Genomic DNA, 23,670 nt, shown 5'->3' with positions numbered 1-23,670 from the left:
TACTACAGCATGGCACAAGTCCCTTATTGCTTATGATTACTTCACTACTTCATAATCCCTCATTGTCTACACTTACTTTGCCTGAGCATGGTAAAACTCCACCAAGTACTGTAACAAGTCCACGCCCTTCTTGGTGCGGATCTCATTAATCTTGATAAGATACTGAAAAAAAATAACGTTAAATATCACGATCTTATTCCTTATGATCTGATTGGTTATATATTCATGGACAACATGCTTATATTAATACTGAACAAAATAAATGATAAAATGAATATATAAACCAAGTACTACATACAGTAAATACATATATATCAATATGACCATTGTTAACCACAATGGATTATGTACATTCATAATCAATCACTGCAGGAGAAGACAGAAGGTGATCAATCAACAAGCACGATCAATCATGGGACATCAGTTGAAGGTAGGGATCAGGTGGCAGATACTCTCTGCTGACAGTCTGTGATATACACTGTAACCTTGCTAGTCCAGAAATCCTATGTCCCAAACGATGGGCCCAAAATGAATGGCCTGATGGGCATTTTCAGAAGTTGTAGACTTAAGCTCGTTGATAGCAAGTTCTTATTTATAATGTCTTTTAGCGGCATTTATAAGTTGTAATAGATGGCCTAGATATTTGATTTATTTCACTTCTTTATTCTTTTCAACACACTGTTTCGGGGTCATTCCAGGTCAAGTTTCGTGTGGCCATGATGACAGTCCCATGGACAAAGAAAACTGATACAGTAATCATTCATATAACCCTTGTGTGCATCTGTTTTCTATGAAAATGCTTAAAGGTCACATGCAACCAAAAAATCAAACATACTTAAAACACATTTATCACTTATTCATGACATACATTGCTGCTTTTAAAAAAAAAAATAAACAAAATTATAAGCGTACAATCGCAATTCAAAAGTGCAATATTTTGTACTTGGGCTTACTTGCCCCGAAACGAAGCCTTCGGGAGACTGAACCCAGTCATAGCGGGTGGATATGCACTCAAGTGTAACGACGGCTTCCGATTGGCTGTTTCAATTGCTGATATGCTGAGGGTTCATTGTACAGAAAGATGATCCGTTTGATGGGCATTTTAGAAGTATAGCGAGTCACAAGAAAGTAAGATTCTTTATGGATAACAGCTTCTTTTTGTGTACTTGATTCGTCGTTTCAGTATGGATTCATATACTGTTGTCAAACACTAAAAGAAGTCATTATCCATGAAGAATGTATATAGAGATGTTGGGTTTGGAAAATACATGTTCTCTGAAATTGCGCTCGATCCACTAAAAAACCACTGCGTAACTGGAATCTGTCATTCGTCCAAGTACAAAGCAGAACTTGAAACTGTGACAAGAGTTTGCACCAGTTTCCGTCAGATCCAGTCAACCGAAAACAATGAATGTAGTTTGTTTGCAACCCAAGACATAAAAACATGTCATGTGTATCACACATGCCTAATTACATAATGTGGCAGACATGGGACTCGGGTGCACGAGTCATAAATCAACTTGTTTTCTTTATGTCGTATAGTCTGATAGGTGTTAAGTTCAAATTGCACGTGGTCAATGATTGAAGCTGTGTATTGCATGTTGTCTTCAGCAGACAGGCAGACAGACATATAGGTGTTAATAAACCAGACACTGAGCTTTCTCTGTCACAGAGACTGCTTACCACAATCAACAAGTTGTTTTACGTGACGAGTAGATTATTTACTTGTTTGTGTACACAAGATTAGACTACTGCTCATGACCTCAGACTCTGGGCATGCATACTGTTTCAAGCTCCGCGAACCTATCCACTGCGCATGTGTTATGGACGCAGCGCAGCACAGTTGTTGAAACCAGTTTTCCCCCCAGCGCTGGGGGGAATTTAGTAAAACGTTTGAACTCCGATTTCGTGGGCTTTTTTTTCATCGCGTTTTTTTCAACTTTATAGGTTGAATTGGCATTTTTTATGATTTGTTTCGGTAAGTGCATACCGAAAGGTACCAGAATCTGCAAAGTTGTGTTTTACGCTGCATGTGACCTTTAATATATATCAGTCTGTTGTGGTTGCAACCATAGAAACTGCTTACAGTCTATTGCAGAAGTTTCCAGGGGGCACATAAAGGAAAAGAGTGATCAATACAGCAAATACAATATGTGTTTATGCAGAAGATCTCACATGGAGTTTGGTTTTATGTGACTCCACTGTACACATAATTCTGCCACTAACTCCTCACTCATTGTAAACCAACATGGTCATGGGAGTTTCAGAACCATGCTATAGTCCATTCTCTGTTTTTGTATAACAGTAAGACCTGGACAATAGGTGGAAGTGAAAGACAGCTTACCTCGCACATGTGGAGCTGGAAGATCTTCCTCTCTTTCTCCATCTCATCAGCAATCTGCACACAGGAAGGTTATATGCAACTTTCAGATGAAAAGAAATACAATGAAAACTTTTCAACAAAGTAAAATAGAAACCTACTGTTTTCTTAGGCTGCACCTTACTTTTGACTTTCAATGACCATTATCACTATCTCGATTCAACATTAGAATACCTACTTAAAGTATTTCTACACAGTCAGAACAAAATTTTGACAAGAATTGGGATGTACAGATGCGGCTGAATACATAGTCCCCCATTCCGCATTGAGGTGGGGGACAACACTCAGTATTTGGTTAGAAGTCAGAGGTTCTTTTAACAGTATATTTACTTTGAGAGAGATATAGATAGATATAGATATAGGATATTTATACAGCGCACATATCCATGCACTAGTGCATGCTCAAGGGGCTGGTATTTTTCCCTCGATCACTGGAGAATGATTTGCACACTGGATGTCTATCACATAAATGCGAGAAATTAAGGATGCCAACTTCTCTATTTAAAAAAAAAAAGATGCTAGAATTAACAAAATCTCGCTTTCATGTGTATCACTTTTAAATGCCGTTACAAATACTTCGTCTAGCATGTTTATTTGATCAGTTTGTTGGATACATTCCACACTATGTCAGCTAGATGAAATGTTCCAACATAAAAGAAGTGGTGCCAAACAATACACTTCCTGGATCCACAAAAGGAAAAGGTCCACGCTAATGGCTGTTCAGTCAGCCACTGAGCATGTCTCTCTATGTGTTTCTGTACATAAACAAAACTGGCCTGGCATTTCATTAACAAATTGGTTAAAGAAAAGCAGGTGTGTAAAGTTGGCAACAAGTCTTTTCAAGGATTTGCATAGGTTTATAGGTTTAAATAAAAGTTGGCAACAGATAAAGACAGCTAACTGTTGTGGAGAGATCACTCAAGTTGAATGCTGGCAATAGATCATCTGATCGATATGATCTCTTTGAATAAATTATAAAGTTGGGGTCAAGTTAAATGTAGGGAAAAGATTGGTTTGATCGCTTGTAATATGTTTAAAATAGCTGTCTATTTGAATGTTATGAATAGATCATGTTTTTTATTTGATACCAATTGATAACTCAAGAAAGTTGTTAAAGTGAGGAACAAGTCATGCAATCAGTACAATGTGCGAATCTCAGTGTGTTCCTTAGATATACTCAAAATGAGATGAACAAGACACCAACAAACTGTGACAGACACAGGTGATCAGACCACACACCTCTGCCCCCGAGACCTCCGTCCGGATCATTCCCGCTTCCTTGGCTTGCTGCTTCTTTTCCTTCTCAATCTTGGAACTAAAACATAAATATTCGTACACTATAGCCACGCAGTCTCTCTTGGTGGGGTGAGTGAGTGAGTGAGTGCGTGAGTGCATGACTGCGTAAGTGAGTGAGCAAGTGAATGAGTTGGCTTACTTATACGCAAATTTCCAGTAATATCACAGGGTACAGCAGAAATGGACTTAACAGTATACCCAGGTCTTGAGAGTGTCAAGCGAACACTTAAACCACTTGGCCACCTCTCTTGCTCACCATCACATTTGGGCACTGAGTCCTCACTTTCATTAAACAAAGGCCTTTCTCCTCACTAGAAAAATATACTCAAAGACAATCATTTCAAATTCTTATTAAACATGTGATATTTCAAACCAAACTATGAATGTACAAGAGTTAGCAGTTTGTAGCAAGCCCAAAATACCTAATATCGTAATGAGACATCCATTTTCAAAAAATCTACTTTACATAATTACCTAAAAGCAGAATGCTGCCACCAACATGGAAATACACACAATGCAGCCACTCTCAAATGCTCCCCTAAATAGTTTTAATCTGAATATCTCCCTGACTGAACAAGATTATGCACCTTTTTCACAGATTGTCTCAAAGCTTTCCTGGACTGCTAGCTGTGGCCTTCAAAGCACTTCATGTTACACACTCTTACATAACACCAGTAGACTGCTTCTAACCCTGCCTCATTTCACTGACAGAACCATTCATACATATTTAACTCCCCTGACTGACCAGCTTCACGTGCCTGCTGACTGCCAGTCTCCTCATCATTCACAGCCCGCTTGTAGGAATAATCCCCTCTACCACAACATGGTAATACATTTATGATCACATCCAAGATTGTAGTTTATGATCAATAGTTAATTGACATTGACACACATGGCATATTATAGGAATTTCATTTTGAAAACTGTTTGAGGCAACAGCTCAAATTACATGACCAGAAACATGACAGAATATTCCCATAAGATTTCATCTCTTTGCAAAAATTGCTCACTCTTTTTATTTCAGTACCATCAATTCAGAAATTGGAACACGTGAAAAAAGAAGATGTGATTGTAATCATCAGTGGTAATCTCATGACAAAAACAGATGCTTACTGGCAATAAGCCACACACAAAGTCATTATCAAGGGTTTTCTAGTCCTTAATCTCCCGACAACAGTTGTCAAATTTACTCTTTCATTACATGTACACCAGATTTTGATATGATCAGAGAGGTAATAAGTAAAGTTTACAAACTCGCGAGAACACATGCCATTTCTTCTTGTAATTTTACCAAATTTGTTGGATTCCGGTGTGATTGCCATCAATTGTTTGATTGATATTTACATACAAACTGTATTTTTTCCTACAATGTAATCTGATATAATATGCTTGTCAGTGTGAGATATCACCAAAATCTGCACAGTTTGGTTGTCATTTGATGTTATGATATTGTACCTAAAAAGATGAATAAAAAAATATAGTATATAAAAAAAATAATATAGAATAACTAGGCTGACTGTCTGCCTTAGTATATCAATGTCTTTTATAAAATAGAATTTACTACATGTTAGTCAAATGACCTTAAAATAAAATCTGGTCTGACCATGACAAACCATCCAACAACCATCAACAGCAATCTGAATCATGTATACCAATACTTTCATAAAAATGTATGCATCAAATTGTGTAAATACTAAGATTTCTAAAGCCACTTGGGCAATTTTCAATGATTTTTCAAGACTGACACTGAACGAAGGGTTGCAAGCCTGCATGAACCTTTGCATAAACCATGTGAGTCATTCCTTCATAAGTATGTGCATTATGTACATAAGACCCTGTGTTACAACCATCTCCCATCATGAATGTGTGTAATATATAGATGAGACCCTGTGGTACAACCATCTCCCATCATGAATGTGTGTAATATATAGATGAGACCCTGTGGTACAACCCTCTCACTTCTGAATGTGTGTAATATATAGATGAGACCCTGTGGTACAACCCTCTCCCTTCTTGAATGTGTGTAATATATAGATAAGACCCTGTGGTACAACCCTCTCCCTTCTGAATGTGTGTAATATGTAGATGAGACCCTGTGGTACAACCCTCTCCCTTCTTGAATGTGTGTAATATATAGATGAGACCCTGTGGTACAACCCTCTCCCTTCTTGAATGCGTGTAATATATAGATGAGACCCTGTGGTACAACCCTCTCACTTCTGAATGTGTGTAATATATAGATGAGACCCTGTGGTACAACCCTCTCCCTTCTTGAATGCGTGTAATATATAGATGAGACCCTGTGGTACAACCCTCTCCCTTCTTGAATGTGTGTAATATGTAGATGAGACGTAATATATAGATGAGACCCTGTGGTACAACCCTCTCCCTTCTTGAATGCGTGTAATATATAGATGAGACCCTGTGGTACAACCCTCTCCCTTCTTGAATGCGTGTAATATGTAGATCAGACATAATATATAGATGAGACCCTGTGGTACAACCCTCTCCCTTCTTGAATGCGTGTAATATATAGATGAGACCCTGTGGTACAACCCTCTCCCTTCTTGAATGCGTGTAATATGTAGATGAGACGTAATATATAGATGAGACCCTGTGGTACAACCCTCTCCCTTCTTGAATGCGTGTAATATATAGATGAGACCCTGTGGTACAACCCTCTCCCTTCTTGAATGTGTGTAATATGTAGATGAGACGTAATATATAGATGAGACCCTATGGTACAACCCTCTCCCTTCTTGAATGCGTGTAATATTAGATGAGACCCTGTGGTACAACCCTCTCCCTTCTTGAATGCGTGTAATATATAGATGAGACCCTGTGGTACAACCCTCTCCCTTCTTGAATGCGTGTAATATACAGATGAGACCCTGTGATGCAACCCTCTCCCTTCTTGAATGTGTGTAATATACAGATGAGACCCTGTGATGAGGACAAACAGGTGACGCATTCTGCCAGCAACACACAATTTAGTCCCTGAGGTTGCAAGATTCCTTTCAAGGACATATGTAACAGATAAAGGTGAGCCCCACAGCTTATGGAGGCACTACCTCACAATAACACTTTTCTTCCATATGCTAGTCTGAAATCAATATCAGTGTGATTGGCAAATCACTATTGTATAATCCTTCTCTATGATCATCTGCATTGAGCCGTAATGAATTAAACCTGAAGTGAGCAGAAAGCAGTTTGAACTTGAATTGTGCTGTATGATCACTGAATCAATGTGAGCAGACTAGATTCTCTGCGTCTGTGTAGTGGCAATTAACCTTGCCAGGTCGATGAGATCAATAATCAAAATGGTGCATGTCTGTGCCTTCAGTATTAAGTAAACGTCTTGTTGCACCACTCCCGTCGCAGAAACTAATGACAATCATTCTGAGCTTCAACTGATCACCACTAATGTTTGAGTTTTGTCAGTATTAATTTCAAAAGACACTGTTGTAATGACAATGATGACTGTTCTGTACTGCAGTGAGAGCAAACTATGGTCAGGGTTGGCAGGAAGACAGCATGGGCCTGAAGACATAGGATATAGTAAATTCTCATCAAAATATCTTCACTACCTGTGGATCATCTGACATGCATAAGGATCTACATACAGCCATAGAGGAACACCTTCACAACCATGGGTATTCTGACATGTATAAGGATCTAGGTACAGCCATAGAGGAATACCTTCACAACCATGGGTATTCTGACATGTATAAGGATCTAGGTACAGTCATGGAGGAATACCTTCACTACCCATGGGTATTCTGACATGTATACAGATCTAGGTACAGTCATGGAGGAATACCTTCACTACCATGGGTCTTCTGACATGTATAAGGATCTAGGTACAGTCATAGAGGAATACCTTCACAACCATGGGTCTTCTGACATGTATAAGGATCTAGGTACAGTCATAGAGGAATACCTTCACAACCTGTGGGTCTTCTGACATGTGTGAGGATCTAGGTACAGTCATAGAGGAACATCTTCACAACCATGGGTCTTCTGACATGTATAAGGATCTAGGTACAGTCATAGAGGAACATCTTCACAACCATGGGTATTCTGACATGTATAAGGATCTAGGTACAGTCATAGAGGAACATCTTCACAACCATGGGTCTTCTGACATGTATAAGGATCTAGGTACAGTCATAGAGGAACATCTTCACAACCATGGGTATTCTGACATGTATAAGGACCTAGGTACAGTCATAGAGGAACATCTTCACAACCATGGGTATTCTGACATGTATAAGGATCTAGGTACAGTCATGGAGGAACACCTTCACAACCATGGGTCTTCTGACATGTATAAGGATCTAGGTACAGTCATGGAGGAATACCTTCACTACCCATGGGTATTCTGACATGTATAAGGATCTAGGTACAGTCATGGAGGAATACCTTCACTACCATGGGTCTTCTGACATGTATAAGGATCTAGGTACAGTCATAGAGGAATACCTTCACAACCATGGGTCTTCTGACATGTATAAGGATCTAGGTACAGTCATAGAGGAACATCTTCACAACCATGGGTATTCTGACATGTATAAGGATCTAGGTACAGTCATGGAGGAACATCTTCACAACCTGTGGGTCTTCTGACATGTGTAAGGATCTAGGTACAGTCACAGAGGAACATCTTCACTACCTGTGGGTCTTCTGACATGCATAAGGATCTTGGTACAGTCACACAAGAACTTCTTGACCAGTCTAAGAATACTCTATGCTGTATTTAGTACCATGATACTGAACGACAAAGTATCTTTACCATCAATGAGTTTTTGACACACTTCAAGTTCTGGAAGCATGCCAGCAAATGGTGCAATTGACAATCTTTCGCGGGATAATAATGCAAACAACAGTAATTTCAAAGGCAGCCTTTCATGACTTAATTGACATGGTGTCAATCTTGGGAACTCCTGCCATAATGTTAATTGCTTGGAAACTTGTAACAAAAAGTTGAAAGCTATGTTGCAAATATTCCCTTGAAAGGCAGAGAGAGTTGGAATGTATTTACATATAAAAAGGTGTTAAACTGTCATCAGAGTTCTATCATTCCACTAAACAGCAGTCAGTAATGATCAAGTCCTACACAAGCAGCCTCCCAGAAAACATTTATAGTTGGTCCAACACTGGCCCAACGTTTGCCACTGTTGGGCCAACTATGAATGCTATCTGGGCTGTAAATGATGAAGCATCTGACCAAGATTTATTCTATCAGCATGGTTAACAGATGGCAAACACATATTTACTGAGTCACTTCAAAAAGCAGCAACATGAATACTCTTGTACATACTGTAAATAGATATTTTTGTATGCATGACTTCATTATACAAAGGCTGGTAAAACTCTAGGCTGATAACATCAGCAATGATCCAAATCTCATGACATGACACTATCCATGACTGATATGGTGGATTACCCCCAGGAGAGGACAAAACAGTACACCATCAGCTGATATTGTGCATTACCCAGTATCTGAACAGGAAGCTTATCCTCTCAAACATCTACTTCCATTTCAGACAGATACTTACAACTTGGCCTCATATTCCTTCCAGGCCTTGTCAAATGGTTTCTTCAAATCACCTTTGACCCCTTTCAGGTCACCCTTCAGGAACTGATCCAGTGGAAACAGCATGATGTTGTGGAGGGACTGCATCTGGAATAAGGGTCAAGGTCAATTTTAAAATCTGCAAATGCAGCATATCCATCAATACTTATCTAGAGGGCAGGAAAGAAGAAGATCTGGGCCATGTTTCACAAAGCTCTCGTAAGCGTAAGATCTTGTAGCTTTTCTCATAGCATCCGTAGCTCCTGTGTTACAGTACAGGAGGTACAATGGTTACGAGAAAACTTACGAGATCGTAGGCTTATGAGAGTTCTGTGAAAAGGGCCTCAGGTCATCAGCAACGTTTGCTGGTGTCCCGGCCACAAAATTTCCGAGAGACCGATCGACTCTCAATTAATTGGATGTCATTGTATCCCAGGAGTGAGGATCAATGATCATGATTGGTAACAAACAAACTAATCACTCACTGCATAATTATCGGTAACAAAAAAAAAGCCCACAACAACATATCTAATTACATTAATATCCAACATCTTAAACATCCTTGTCAAAGCAGCTACCAAACCAATGTATCCGAAGTCACAATAAAGTGAATGTGCGAAAGTGTTAATTTTTCTATTATTTCTGCCAACATTACATTATTACAAAATTCAAATAATTTGGAGAACAACCTATTTTTTCATGACTCATGAAAAATTAATTTGGGGTTTTCTCTACTGTTGTTTCAGTAGTCTATATGATATGGATTGATTCTATATAATGAACCAAATCAATTCCTCCGCCTTATTAAGCAAACACCTTAACCATCAGACTACCCTTCTGCTCACATCACAAAATGAAGATAATATATTGTGTACTTGTGTATGAGACACGCCAAATAGACTCAGGCCAGACTAACTCAGCTAGCCTTGCTCCAAGACTGTATACAGTGCAAAGCCCATGGATGTATAGTAATTCTACCATTTGAATAGCAAGTCTAGATAAGCGGACAGAATACAGACACAATTTGTTTTAAGAAATTATCATTAACACTATTATTTATTACCCTGGAGCCTTGTGCGAGTCCTTAAGTCAGACAGCGCCATAAGCAATCATGGGCGCCTATAAACTATGGTGGGTGTTATCACTTTAATTATAACAGATGATGCCTGGCTGGCTGGAAAAGGTTCCTCACATCCAAACACACCAAACCCAAACAAGCACAAATGACTGACACATTATTTATTTTCCTGGACAGTTTAGGAATGTTCAGTGATAACTGTATGTGTGAGTCTGGTAGTCATCTATCCCAAGGCCAGACCAATGTTATTTCTTGTTTTACAGATCCACTGGTTGTTTGTTTTAAGGAATATAAATATTTTAAATAAACAAATGTAAATAAATATTCCCAACTAAAAAATAAAATCCAAATGTTTTTATTATCCAAAAATGTAAACATACTTAGCTTATTTTTATTTAGTATTTAAAAGGAGTATTACTTTGATTGGGATTTCTACCTTTTTCACCCTCCTGCCTTAAGCTTTTCTGAGGACAAAAATCTGTAAAACAAGAAATAAAATTGGTCTGGGTTTAGGTTCCATTGAATTCATCTTGAAATAATATTGGGTATGCTTTAAAGAGGTTGGATACCATTGTTTATGCGCACAGCAATTGGATTTTTTCAAAACAAAAGAAATGAACATATTACTAGTTATTCATAAGTGAGTGAGTGAGTTTAGTTTTACATCACACACAGTACTATTCCACTAAATCCCTATATTGCAGAGGCCTCTAAATTATTGTCTGGACCAGACAATTCACTGATCAACAACATGAGTATCGATCTGCACAACTGGGAACCAATGACATGTACCAACCAAGTCAGTCTGTCTGACCACCTGATCCCATTTGTTACCTCTTACAAGCATGGGTTACTGAAAGCCAGTATTCTAACCTGGACCGTCATGGGTAGTTATTTATAAAGGATTATGAGACTCTTAATGGTACTGGATGGAACATTTGGCTACATAAAATATGCTCAAACAATTGATGAGGTGCTACTGTAGATGATGTTGTGACCTGTTAATTTGTCATCTATTATAGTGGAGTAAATGCATTCATTTTTAAAGTTCAAATGTGCTTCAGAGAAACTTATGTCGTGCTACTGATGATAATTTGGTTATGACTTGTTGAGCAAATATTTGTTTGAGTTTATGACTTTGTCTCTTATGACATACTTTCCTACCCAAATCTAAGACTTTTTCAACCATGCCTGTTTTTCTTATGGCTTTCTTACATTCCGTGATCTGAGCTGGTTGCTATTTCCAGCTCCAAATATACGACAAATACAACATAATCTTAATTCCTTCAGATAATCCAGTGTCATGCAAAAACAAATTAGAAATCATCTTGTCTGGAGATGTGCAATTGCAAATTTGACATCTTCTCTGACAAAGTTGTTTGTTCTTGTCCATTCACTCAAAGTGATACAATGTCTTCCTACTGCCCAAAATAAAAAAATTAACAGTGTAGCCTGTAGATAAGACGACTCCCTCCTATGGACTGCTGTTTTTGGTCTTCAAAATTCAGCTTATCTATAAAGGTATATGATACATAGGTTTTTTTTAGATTTTGGCTTGATGTCACACAGAACAGGTTTTCTCAGTTTGTTAGTCTGACAGGTCACACCTGTAATCATAATCAAGGTAAACCAGAATGGAAAACAAGACCATTGTTTCCGACAAGCAAGGGACACAACTCTGAACTGTATTATTTTACACAAATGGGCCGCCTGTGCCCTCTATGTTTGAGTGTGAGCACATGAGAGATAGAGTGAAAACAACTGATCTCCTTTACATGGATGGCAGGAAGCAGCTGGAGCAGAGTGTGACTGTACAGGAAGTTATAGCAAGTCCACTTTCATCTGTCATGTATCATGACTGCTCATATCCATCATCACTTTAGCCTTGGTTCTTCATGCAGTTCATACACAAGCCTGGAGAAGACTTCATCACAGAATGGATGACTATTTATTCAAGTTTGTCTTATCATCTGTGTTAAGATATTAGCGCTGTTCAGGCATGACCTGGGTCACCTCGACATAACCTGGGTCATAAAGACATTGCCTGTGTCATTAGGATATTTCCTGGGTATATAGACCTTACCTTTGTCATTAAAACATTACCTGGGTCATCTAGACATTACCTGAGTCACCAAGACATTGCCTGTGTAATCAAGACATACCTGTGTCAATATGACACTGCTTGGGTCATCAAAACATTACCTGTGTCATCAAGACATTACCTTGTCATAAGACATTAAATCTGTCATCAAAACAATACCTGTGTAATTAAGACACTGCCTGGGTCATCAAGACATTACATGAGTCATCCAGACATTACCTGCGTCACGTAGACATTACCAGTGTCATTAGATATTTCCAAGGTCATTAAAATATTACCTGTGTCATCGAGATATTGCCTGGGTCAGTAAAACATTACCTAGGTCATCATTGCTGGTGTCACTGAAACATGACATGGGCCAACAAGTCATTACCTGGCTAACTATGACATTGCCAGCCTCGTTAGGATAATTCCTGGGTCATTAAAACATTACCAGGGCCATGAAAACATTACTTGTGTCACCTATTTATTGCCTTTGTCTTTAAGGCACTATCTGTGTCAGCTAGACATTACCTTGGTCATTTAATATTACCTTGGTCACCTAGACATTGCCTTGGTCATTAAGGCATTATCTGGGTCACCTAGATATTACCTTGGTCACCTAGACATTACCTTTGTCTTTAAGGCATTACCTGGGTCACCTAAATATTACCTTGGTCACCTAGACATTACCTTTGTCTTTAAGGCATTATCTGGGTCACCTAGATATTACCTTGGTCACCTAGGCATTACCTTTGTCTTTAAGGCATTATCTGGGTCACCTAGACATTACCTGGGTCACCTAGATATTACCTGGGTCACCTAGATATTACCTTGGTCACCTAGACATTACCTTTGTCTTTAAGGCATTATCTGGGTCATCTAGACATTACCTTGGTCACCTAGACATTACCTTTGTCTTTAAGGCATTACCTGGGTCACCTAGATATTACCTTGGTCACCTAGACATTGCCTTTGTCTTTAAGGCATTATCTGGGTCACCTAGACATTACCTTGGCCATTAAGGCATCATCTAGGCCACCTAGACATTACCTTGGCCATTAAGATATCATCTGGGTCACCTAGACATTACCTTGGTCATTAAGGCATTATCTGGGTCACCTAGACATTACCTTTGTCTTTAAGGCATTACCTGGGTCACCTAGATATTACCTTGGTCACCTAGACATTACCTTTGTCTTTAAGGCATTATCTGGGTCACCTAGACATTACCTTGGCCATTAAGGCATTATCTGGGTCACCTAGACATTACCTTTGTCTTTAAGGTATTATCTGGGTCACCAAGACATTACCTTAGTCATTATCTGGGTCACCTATACATTACTTTGGTCACCTCGAAATTTCCTTGGTCATTAAGGCACTATCTGGGGCACCTATACATTACCTTGGTCACCTCGAAATTTCCTTGGTCAGTAAGGCACTATCTGGGTCACCTAGACATTACCTTGGTCATTAAGACATTATCTGGGTCACCTAGACATTGCCTTGGTCACCTCGAAATTTCCTTGGTCATTAAGGCACTATCTGGGTCACCTAGACATTGCCTTGGTCATTAAGACATTATCTGGGTCACCTCGACATTGCCTTAATCATTAAGACATTATCTGGGTCACCTAGACATTACCTTGGCCACCTCGACATGACCTTGGACATTAAGGCATTATCTGGGGCACCTATACATTACCTTGGTCACCTCGAAATTTCCTTGGTCAGTAAGGCACTATCTGGGTCACCTAGACATTACCTTGGTCATTAAGACATTATCTGGGTCACCTAGACATTACTTTGGCCACCTCGACATGACCTTGGACATTAAAGCATTATCTGGGTCACCTAAACATTGCCTTAGTCTTTAAAGCATTATCTTGGCCAGAAAGACATTACCTGGCTTAAGTTTGTTTAGTGCCACTTCAGAGAGTTGATTGCAGAATCTTCTCAATATATGATAATATTTCATACTGTTTGTTTCCTATCATATACTGTTTAATCACACATTTACAAACTCACCAAATTTTTCATCATGGATGCCAGTTCTTTGGTGACATGAGAAAACTTCATGAAGGCCGCACCTGTGGGACATAAACACATAGGAATGAGAAACAGGGCTAACACTTCGCAAGACTTCGTTCCATCAATAGCCAGTAGTTGGGGACGACGTAACATTTGTCACAAGGTATATTATCTATAACTCAGAGTTGATAGCCGTGCTGTTAAAGTTCTGTTGGAAATAGGAAAAATATGATTTTTCACATTCATCTCAACAGTTTATTTTGTTGATATAAGAAAGTGTGAATTACCTGCTTAACTAAGTTCAGCCTGACTACATTTCCAGTGGTAGAGAGAAATGAGCAAGGGCCTAAGCGACTTGGAACAGACCATGACTCTATGAAAATTAGAGTGCGATCACATTACATTACTAAGGGCACTTTTTAAATGTCCATTTTGAAATTAGACATGGCTTCATTATAAAAGATAGCTGGCGTAAAAAATAATAACTGAAACTATGAAGGATGTTACAACTGGAAGGAGGGGCACATCTCAAAAACTGAGCCAAGACAGGTGAAGCAGACAATGGTTGCGGTCAGGCTCAGGGATAGAGATATCAGCTGAGATATGATAATTCCATAGGGTTATTATAGCAGGGAAGTACACGTCATGTCCCAACATATATATACACCATTATCCACTCCTGTTGAGCACACATTAAAAGGCAAAAAATGTTTGTGAGAGGACCCCTTGTGCCAGTAGCATGCATTTCATGCCAGGTAAGTTGGCAATCCATCACCATACTTGGTTGAGCGACCTATTTGCCATCTATAGTCTATAGTTTTTCAACAGCTATTCAAATTTTTTCTAAGTTTTGTCCAATTTTATGAGTAGACATGCTTTTTGGGATATCCTCTTACACATCCCACTGAATGTCCAGATAGGCCAAAGTGAGATATTTCGACATAATTTGATGGATACAGAGGAACAGCCCCAAACCAGTCTTTTTTCTATTTCCGACATTGCTTTAGTTATTCTAACTTATAGACATGCAGGTGAGAAACTCCTTCAAAGCTTTGCTGACCACTTGAAGAGAAATCATTCTTATTGATAAAGTGTTGCAAATACAGTGAGTGAGTGAGTTTAGTTTTACGCCGTTTTTTAGCAACGTTCCAGCAATATTGTGGAGGAACACCATAAAACACTTTGTACCCATGTGGGGAATCGAACCCGGGCTTTCGGCGTGATAAGTGAATGCTTTAACCACTAGGCTACCCCACTGCCCAATTGCAAATACAGTGTACAACAATGCACTAATAGCATCTTGTGTTGCTGAATCAAAATCAAGGAAAAACAAGAGTAAATCAGTATGAGGCATGTTCCTATACATTTTTCACACAAACTAGTATTGTTGCTAGCATGCACGGTTGAAGGATTTGTTTCATATGAAGCACGAATAGACTGTACATTTAGCACATTTCACTGTCTAAAGAGTGAAGGAAAATATGTCAAGCACATTTCTTCATCTGAAGGCAGTTCTTGATTAGCTGACAATAAAACGGGCAAGGTTTCAGTTGCAATTTTCACTGAACGATATCACTGATTCAGCAATATTGTTTAGTCTGTGTATGTTACTGATTACATAAGGCAGTCTGTGAAGGGAAAGGCAAGTTGAATCTATGAGTGAGTGAAATAGTTATGCACCACTTTCAGCAATATTCCAGCAATATCACAGCACAGGACACCAGAAATGGGCATCATACATGGTACCCATGTGGGGAATTAAACCTGGGTCTTCGGCATGACGAGTGAATGCTTTAAGCACAAGGCTACCCCTACCATGCCATTGAACATCAACATGGAGATGACACAGCATCAACCATCAACAACGATGTTGACATTCACATTTCTTCTTTGTGTAACACTTTTTACTGCCACTGAAAGATTCTGACTTCAATATGTAGTTGGGCTGATCAGAACCTCTTTCCACAAAGCACATAACACAAAGGTAAGTAAGTCGCTAAGGTAACCTTAGTGCTATGTTAAAGAATGGGACTTAAGGTTAAGCTTAGTAGAGGTTTTTTCGTGAAAGGTGACCCACACCATGAAAACATATGAAAACATGAGCCTGCCTCAGAAAGCATAGAATGCCAAATATTTAATGTGCCTTGGCCTGATCTATGTACAACATGTGAGTGGAAAAAGGTACTCTGACCACCAATAAACCAAGATGATGTTTATTCTTACTGGCCAGTGAAGTAAACACCACCATTCCTAACCAGACCAAACCCTTCATACATGGTCAGTCTGGAAAGTCTGGGTGAGGAAGCTGATGATTATCATGTCTACAACCTGACACCACTATTCCACTGAGAATGATACATCAAAATATGATAGATTACTTACTGACCGTCTTAGAAGGCTACAAATGACACTGGGCCTAGATTTTCGCAGCTCTCTTAGTGCTAAGATAGTCATAAGTTAGTGTTAACGTATGGCACTTACGACTATCTTAGCGCTGAGAGCTTAAAAAATATAGGCCCTAGTCTATAATGAGTGAGCGAGTTTAGTTTTACACCCTCAACAATATTCCAACTACATGGAGTCGGTCTATGAATAATCCAGTCTGGACCAGACAATCCAGTGATCAACAGCATGAGCATGGTTCTGCACAACTGGGAAACAATGACATTAGTATCAACCAAGACAGCGAGGACAATCCTGTTGGACACCTCTTACGACAAGACATAGTCGCTTTTTATGGCAAGCATGGGTTGTTGTAGGCCTGTTTAATTTAATATTGTCAAATTAAAACAATTTGTTTGTTATAAAGTATATGGTAGCTTCCCAGAGGGCTGATAATATCAAGGAGTGAGAAACTACAGATTCTATACCCCAGGAAAACAAATATCCCATGCTACCTTCACAAACAAATACAGCAGACAGCCCTCATTGTGGAAACAGAGTATGCATACATTTAAACTTACTTCCTTCTAAATATTAATGTCTTGAGATGAAGGATATCTATTGACACTTTGTGTTGATACAAAATGTATGGGCTGCATGGCAGTGAGCGCTGAATACCTACTATTTCAACATAACCAAGAATGTCTGCTGCACTGGGGTCAACACAATCACCTGCACTGATACCCTGCCATTGTACCATACACTTTATACAATCTACATGTACAAAATTCCTGGAGGATTAAAACCTGGATTTTGTTAGCTGTGATCTTTTCCATAAATATCCACTAACTCAACACCAATCTGCAAAAACCTCCCAGCAACAGAAAAAGAGAGTAGAACAGTGAACCCAAACAATGCTGCACCAATATTTTCAACAAAAGCACAAAAATATATTGCAGCAAGGAAAATCTGGATATCATTTTACATTGGCCATTTCCAATGAATACAAATTCTGCTGCACAACCATATGTGACCTTGTCCTCGGAGCTTTCTTTCACTTCCTTGTCATAAACCAGCTTCGCTAATTAATCAGGGTGAAAGTGCACTGGCTTAATTACCCACACCAATAAAAGGTAGCTCACTGAGCCTGTAACAGTAGCCGAACCACATCCGAGTGATACACAGGGAAATTCATTCATACTTTTTAAAATTGGTAAGCATTCACAGGCCTTTTTTCATAGGGCAAAAATATGAACTCAATTGAAAAAAAAAATATTTCTGTATGACATAAAAAATTTTGAGGAGGAGAATTTATCAAATTGCTTAGCAATCTGTCAAAATTGTTTACAAATAACTTCAGATTAATATATGTTATGTTTTTCATAATTTCTTTCAATTGTAAATTTCCCCAGATTGTCCTGTGATATCAATCCTAACACAAGTGTATACATTATTCATTGGTAAGTTAATATTGCATCAGGAACTTTGCAGGTATTATTTGATATCAAATGCTATAAAACCACGCTGATCAATGTCATTGGGCATGATATCTAAAAATGATGTCTTTGTAAGCAATGACTGCAGAATATTCTTCAAAGTATGGAACTACACACAGTTTACTGTATATGCATCTCCTACATATTTGATATACCTTGATCTCATCAAAGCAATATCTTTTGAAGGATTCTTTTATTAGAAATGTACTAATCATTTACTGAATGGTTAATTGTGCTAGTTTAGTTCTATGCTGCTTTTAGCAATATTCCAACAAACTCATGGAGGGAACACCTGAAATGGGCTTCCCACATTGTACCCAGGTGGGGAGTTGAACCAGGATCTTTGCCTTGACAAGCAAACGCTTTACCACTAGGTTACCCCACCACCCCTGCACCATTCCAGCAATATCACAGCTGGGACAAGGCTACATACTGACCCAGAGTACAGTCATAGGTGAAATATGGAGAAGAGTTTAATGTGAGTTTAATGTACCCCACTGCCAACAGCAACTCATTTGGTACTTTGTGGTAGTATTTCTTTATCTTGAAAAACATTGAATCAAGCATGATGCTCAGAAATTAATGATGTTTAGCGAATGCTAATCGCTGCAAAATATAGAGATGGCTATGAAAAGTTTTGCCTCATATTCCAATAAATAAATTTTGACAAAACATCAAAATGTAGTCCCTATGAATATTAAGATGGGGAATTACCATTCGGTGATTTTACTAAGACAATAGCTAAGAAATGCAGCATGATGAAAGACTTATAATGTTTGATTCATACAGGTTGGCTGAAGTGTATGATCCCATACCCATGATTCATACAGTCCAAAATTAACACTGAGGTGTTCAGTAAGATCAATATGTTGATCACTGGTCCATGAACAAGATATGTAATATAATGGAGATATTAACATCAAAAACAGGTTGTGGAGGGTCTAAGAACATGGACTGCCATGTCTTCTCGTCAAATGGCATCAAAAATGTGGAAAAAGCACTAGAGGATGGAGGGTCATTCTGGTACATGAACAAAATATGTAATATAATGGAGATATTAACATCCAAAACAGGTTATGGAGGGTCTAGTGAGTGAGTGAGTTTAGTTTTACGCTGCCTTCAGCAATATTCCAGCTATATGGCGGCGGTCTGTAAGTAATCGAGTCTGGACCAGACAATCCAGTGATCAACAAGAGCATCGATCTGCACAATTGGGAACCAATGACATATGTCAACCAAGTCGGCGAGTCTGACCACCCGATCCCGTTAGTCGCCTCAGCTCAGTCACTTATGGAGGGTCTAAGAACATGTCTTCTTGTCAATGGCATCAAAACATGGTAAAAGCACTAGAGGATGTATTCGAACAGAAGACACGTAGGAAGATATGACATCAGTAACCTCTATGGGAAGAGAATGATCAAGGGTATGGACAGTGAAAATTGTTTTCATCAAATAATATTGGGGCAATTTTAATTTCATCTACCACTTGCCATTTAACACAATTAGCAAGTTTACAGTTCTGTCTTCATACAGAAAAATGATGCTTTCTCCCCAGAGACTGGGTCCAAATTATAGCAATTACAGCACTGACCACAAACAAAATGTAATTACACGCTACAAGGTTTGGTAAATATTACAAAGTGCCACAGTTTCATTCTCTGCCTGGAAATACCTCCGACTACAGCAGACAATCAGTGGATCTCTCATTAAGGTCCGATCCACTGCTGACATATCTCTATAAATCATGCATGAAATAGGCCACAGGAGAAAGGTATTGACTGCTTCAGTGACAGGCTCTCACTCTGCTGCCTGGGGCTGGACACACACACAGTGGTGGAGCTTCATACCAGGAATTCCTTCACAGATCAATCCATGCTGCTTGTACAATCTTAGTATTGTCCACTCGTATCAGTGTGCCTTCAGATTCATAACAATATCTATTTCATTATTTTCAACAGAGAGACAAACACAGCTCTCATTTTGTGAACCCTAAGGGCACTGTGATTCAGCATGGTTTCTGCAAAATAACAGTATGACACTTTGTTTACATTGTGGTTAGACTACAATGTTTTTCAGATGAAAATGTACATAAAAGAAGCATTGGCTTTCAATGTCTTCATGGATGCTGAAATATGTCTTAATGTTTCTGCAAAATAACAAAATGACACTTTGTTTAACATGTAATGTGCTTACTGTACAACCATTTTTCAGATGAAATCTTACAATTAACAAATATTGTGTTTATGGCTCTAAGTATTTTCATGAATGCTGAACAATGGATGTTTGTAACTTATAATTGATCATCTCATATTACAAATATATTATTCGAAACACCAGAGCAGCATTTGAGCAATGTAACTTTTCTTTCCATATAATATTCTCATACATGTTTAGAATGATGTGCAATAACGACATGAACTTATATCTTCCCATTTTGTTTTGGGGTCATCAGTTAATGAAATATTAATACTACAGTTAACCATAATTAGTTTATACTTGTTATTGTAAGACTAGACACATATCACACTGCATTTCTAGGTTTATTTCCTTCCCCAAGTGTGATAACATCTGTGTGTGGATGAAAATGTATTGACCAATGGTACATCAGTATTAACATATTTCCTATGAATCTGGGTTAAGGATGCCTGGAGGGATCATATACAGAAAAGATTCATTAGGCGTTGTTTTCAGTATGAGAGACATGAAGGGAATCTTAGATGATTGGCAGTTGTCCTTGGAGACAGACATTGATTACCAGGAAAGAGTTGATATTCATGTTTTAGAGTGATTGAGTGAGTTTGGAAACACATTGATTAGCCGGAAAGACTTGATATTCATGTTTTAGAGTGAGTGAGTTTGCATACAGACACTGATTACCAGGAAATAGTTGATATTCAGGTTTTAGAGTCAAATAATAGTGAGTGAGCAAGCGTGTGAGTGAGGTTTTACATAGCTATTATCAATATGGAAGAATACGAAATGGACTAGTGTCAGTGTAACCCAAACAGGGAACTAACATGGATCTTCAGGTGGACCAGCAGACACCCAACAACTAGGCTAGTCCACCACCATCTCTCAAGTAACAGCTGACAGCGCATAATGCATCAGCACAAGAGTGAAACTACCAATGTGGTTTGTAGTTGTTGCCAGTAACTGTTGGCATGACTCTGGAGCAGGTCACCTGGTCATACAACATATACAAGAATATCTTCAAATCTAGATCAGCTGAATCAATTCATGAAGTAATTTTCCTTAGCATATCAAAGGTTCAAAACACTTTTCTAAGTACAACATGAAATAAAACTATGTCATAAACCCCTCTATCATATAAAATCTTTTCCCACAATGCAACACTTTCAGGAAGTTGTCTTATCAGAGAGAGGTAGCTGAAACTTTAGAAGTATGTTTATAAAGCCCCACAGCAAAATCACTGCTTAGTGCAACTTTTTTAATTTGCCCCCAGACCTGTTGACTTTACGCAAAAGGTTGTGCCAAACATTGGCTCAGAATCCTTTAATTTCCTCGGCAAGTAGAATGAGTAATGTGACATTTAATTTAAAACACACTGCTGCTATCAGATGTGATGGTCTACATGTATATGCACTTTCTAGCTGACTCAAAAAGGGGCCATCTCAAAGTTTCTGTTGTATCATACATTTATGGTCACAGGCCAAATTTTCTAGATATAACAAGTTATACACAAATAACATCTATCAGATTTCCTACATGTGATGTTTGTAGTTTCCCATCAAATGATTTTTCCTAACTTTTCACTGAAACTTTAAAACTAACTATTGTTCAAACAACAGGGCTAAAAAAAATCTGCTTGCAGCTGAAGGAAATATATGTGAGTTCACAACTATGAGATGACTCATATCTAAACTAAGGTCACCAAAACCTGTTGCCAGCTGTAGACAGGTTAAAATGTTAGTTGAATATATCACTCAGCAATACTCCAGTATGGCAGGTGTCTGTAAATAACATACCCTGTACCAGACAATCCAGTGATTGACTTCATGAGCTTCAGTACAAGCAATCAAATTCTTGGGGTTTCTTGGATTTATTTGTTTCAGGGCCTGTATGACAGACAGGTCACCTCTGACAACAAGGAGATGTTGCTGGGAACCATTCTGACATGGAAAGGATGCCAATGACTAGGTTTTCATACTGCAGTCAACAATATTCAAGCCATATCACTAATGCCTGTAATAATTATATTCATGGCAGGTAAACTCATGGTTGAGACTTTTGTAATCATTCACACCGCCAGATGAGGAAAAAAACAACAACAAAGATGTAACCATCTTATCAAATTATCCGACAAATGTGTGTGTGTGTTTATCTGTGTCTGTGTGTGTTTGGGTATGTGCTTTGCTCTCTCCCCATGCACTGTAATTGGCCAGATGCTTCCTAGAAGAATAAATAATATGTCAGCTCCTTGTATCATTGACTGTGGTGCCAGTTGGGTCATCAGTGGTGCCATCAGGTGGGTCGCCATTTGTAGCACCAGTTGTGACTGGGCAACATACATCAATAACAGTGTACAAAATTTTGGGAACTGGCCTAGGGTCCTCAGTCAGGGCTCCAGATAATTTGTCAATGTCAGGAGTATGTTCTCGTTATTTTTTTCAAAACAGGAGTACTAGAAACGTACATTTAGAGGAGTGAATTGAATTTAGTGTCATATCAGTTATCTTGTGTTTCATTTTACACATGCACCACAACATTGCTACTCTTGTGTAAACAGGTCAATAAACAATAAAACAATATATTTTCAGAAAAGAGCATCTGTAAATGATTACAGGACCAAACATCATTGCCTACGTGCGTATATCTGCTACAATTTCTAAATTATTTCCAACCATATCATGCATATTTTTTATCCGTACAATGGCGTACATACACCAATATGGCAGTCATCTGCAGCGATGCTCAATGTTCGCTACTTCCAACATTCAGGATCAGGATCTGGCCCACTGAACTTTCATTCTCACCAATTAGTAATTACACATCATTAACAACTGCAGTAAACGGGGGTCATTATGAATTCAAAGGGATTACAAATTACGGAATGCTATAATCATTGTTATACACATTTCCACCAAAATATGCAGCTAGTGTTCACAACCAAAAACTTGCTTGTCACAGGTCCCAGTTCATTATAAGCAGGTTTGCTATACATACATCATGTACTGTAGTCAAGTCTGAGTGTCTACTAACTTATGACAGCCAATGATGAGTTTAAAATATCTTAAAAGATAACTGGACAGACAATGTTTGAGGCAAGCTGACTGAAAGTCCTAATAAGGATATAAATAGAGAAATAGGTCTCCATTTATTAATAGGTTTTGG

At 38.5% G+C, this 23,670-nt stretch overlaps 1 protein-coding gene across 2 annotated transcripts in view; it reads right to left on the bottom strand.

Moving 5' to 3' along the window:
* Window positions 1-23,670, bottom strand: part of LOC137278508 (arf-GAP with SH3 domain, ANK repeat and PH domain-containing protein 2-like) — a 102,742-nt gene that overhangs the window by 40,183 nt on the left and 38,889 nt on the right. For both annotated transcript variants that reach the window (XM_067810873.1, XM_067810874.1), the window contains exons 4-8: window positions 14,438-14,499; window positions 9,235-9,359; window positions 3,620-3,695; window positions 2,345-2,398; window positions 77-162 (exon numbers count right to left, since the gene is read on the bottom strand). In XM_067810873.1, coding sequence (XP_067666974.1) covers window positions 77-162; window positions 2,345-2,398; window positions 3,620-3,695; window positions 9,235-9,359; window positions 14,438-14,499 — 403 coding nt within the window. The remainder of the gene's footprint in view (window positions 1-76; window positions 163-2,344; window positions 2,399-3,619; window positions 3,696-9,234; window positions 9,360-14,437; window positions 14,500-23,670) is intronic.

Source organism: Haliotis asinina, chromosome 3 (genome assembly GCF_037392515.1).
Source record: "Haliotis asinina isolate JCU_RB_2024 chromosome 3, JCU_Hal_asi_v2, whole genome shotgun sequence".
NCBI lineage: Eukaryota > Metazoa > Mollusca > Gastropoda > Lepetellida > Haliotidae > Haliotis > Haliotis asinina.
Note: the sequence above shows the minus strand (reverse complement) of the source record. Positions and strands in the feature narration are given on the sequence as shown.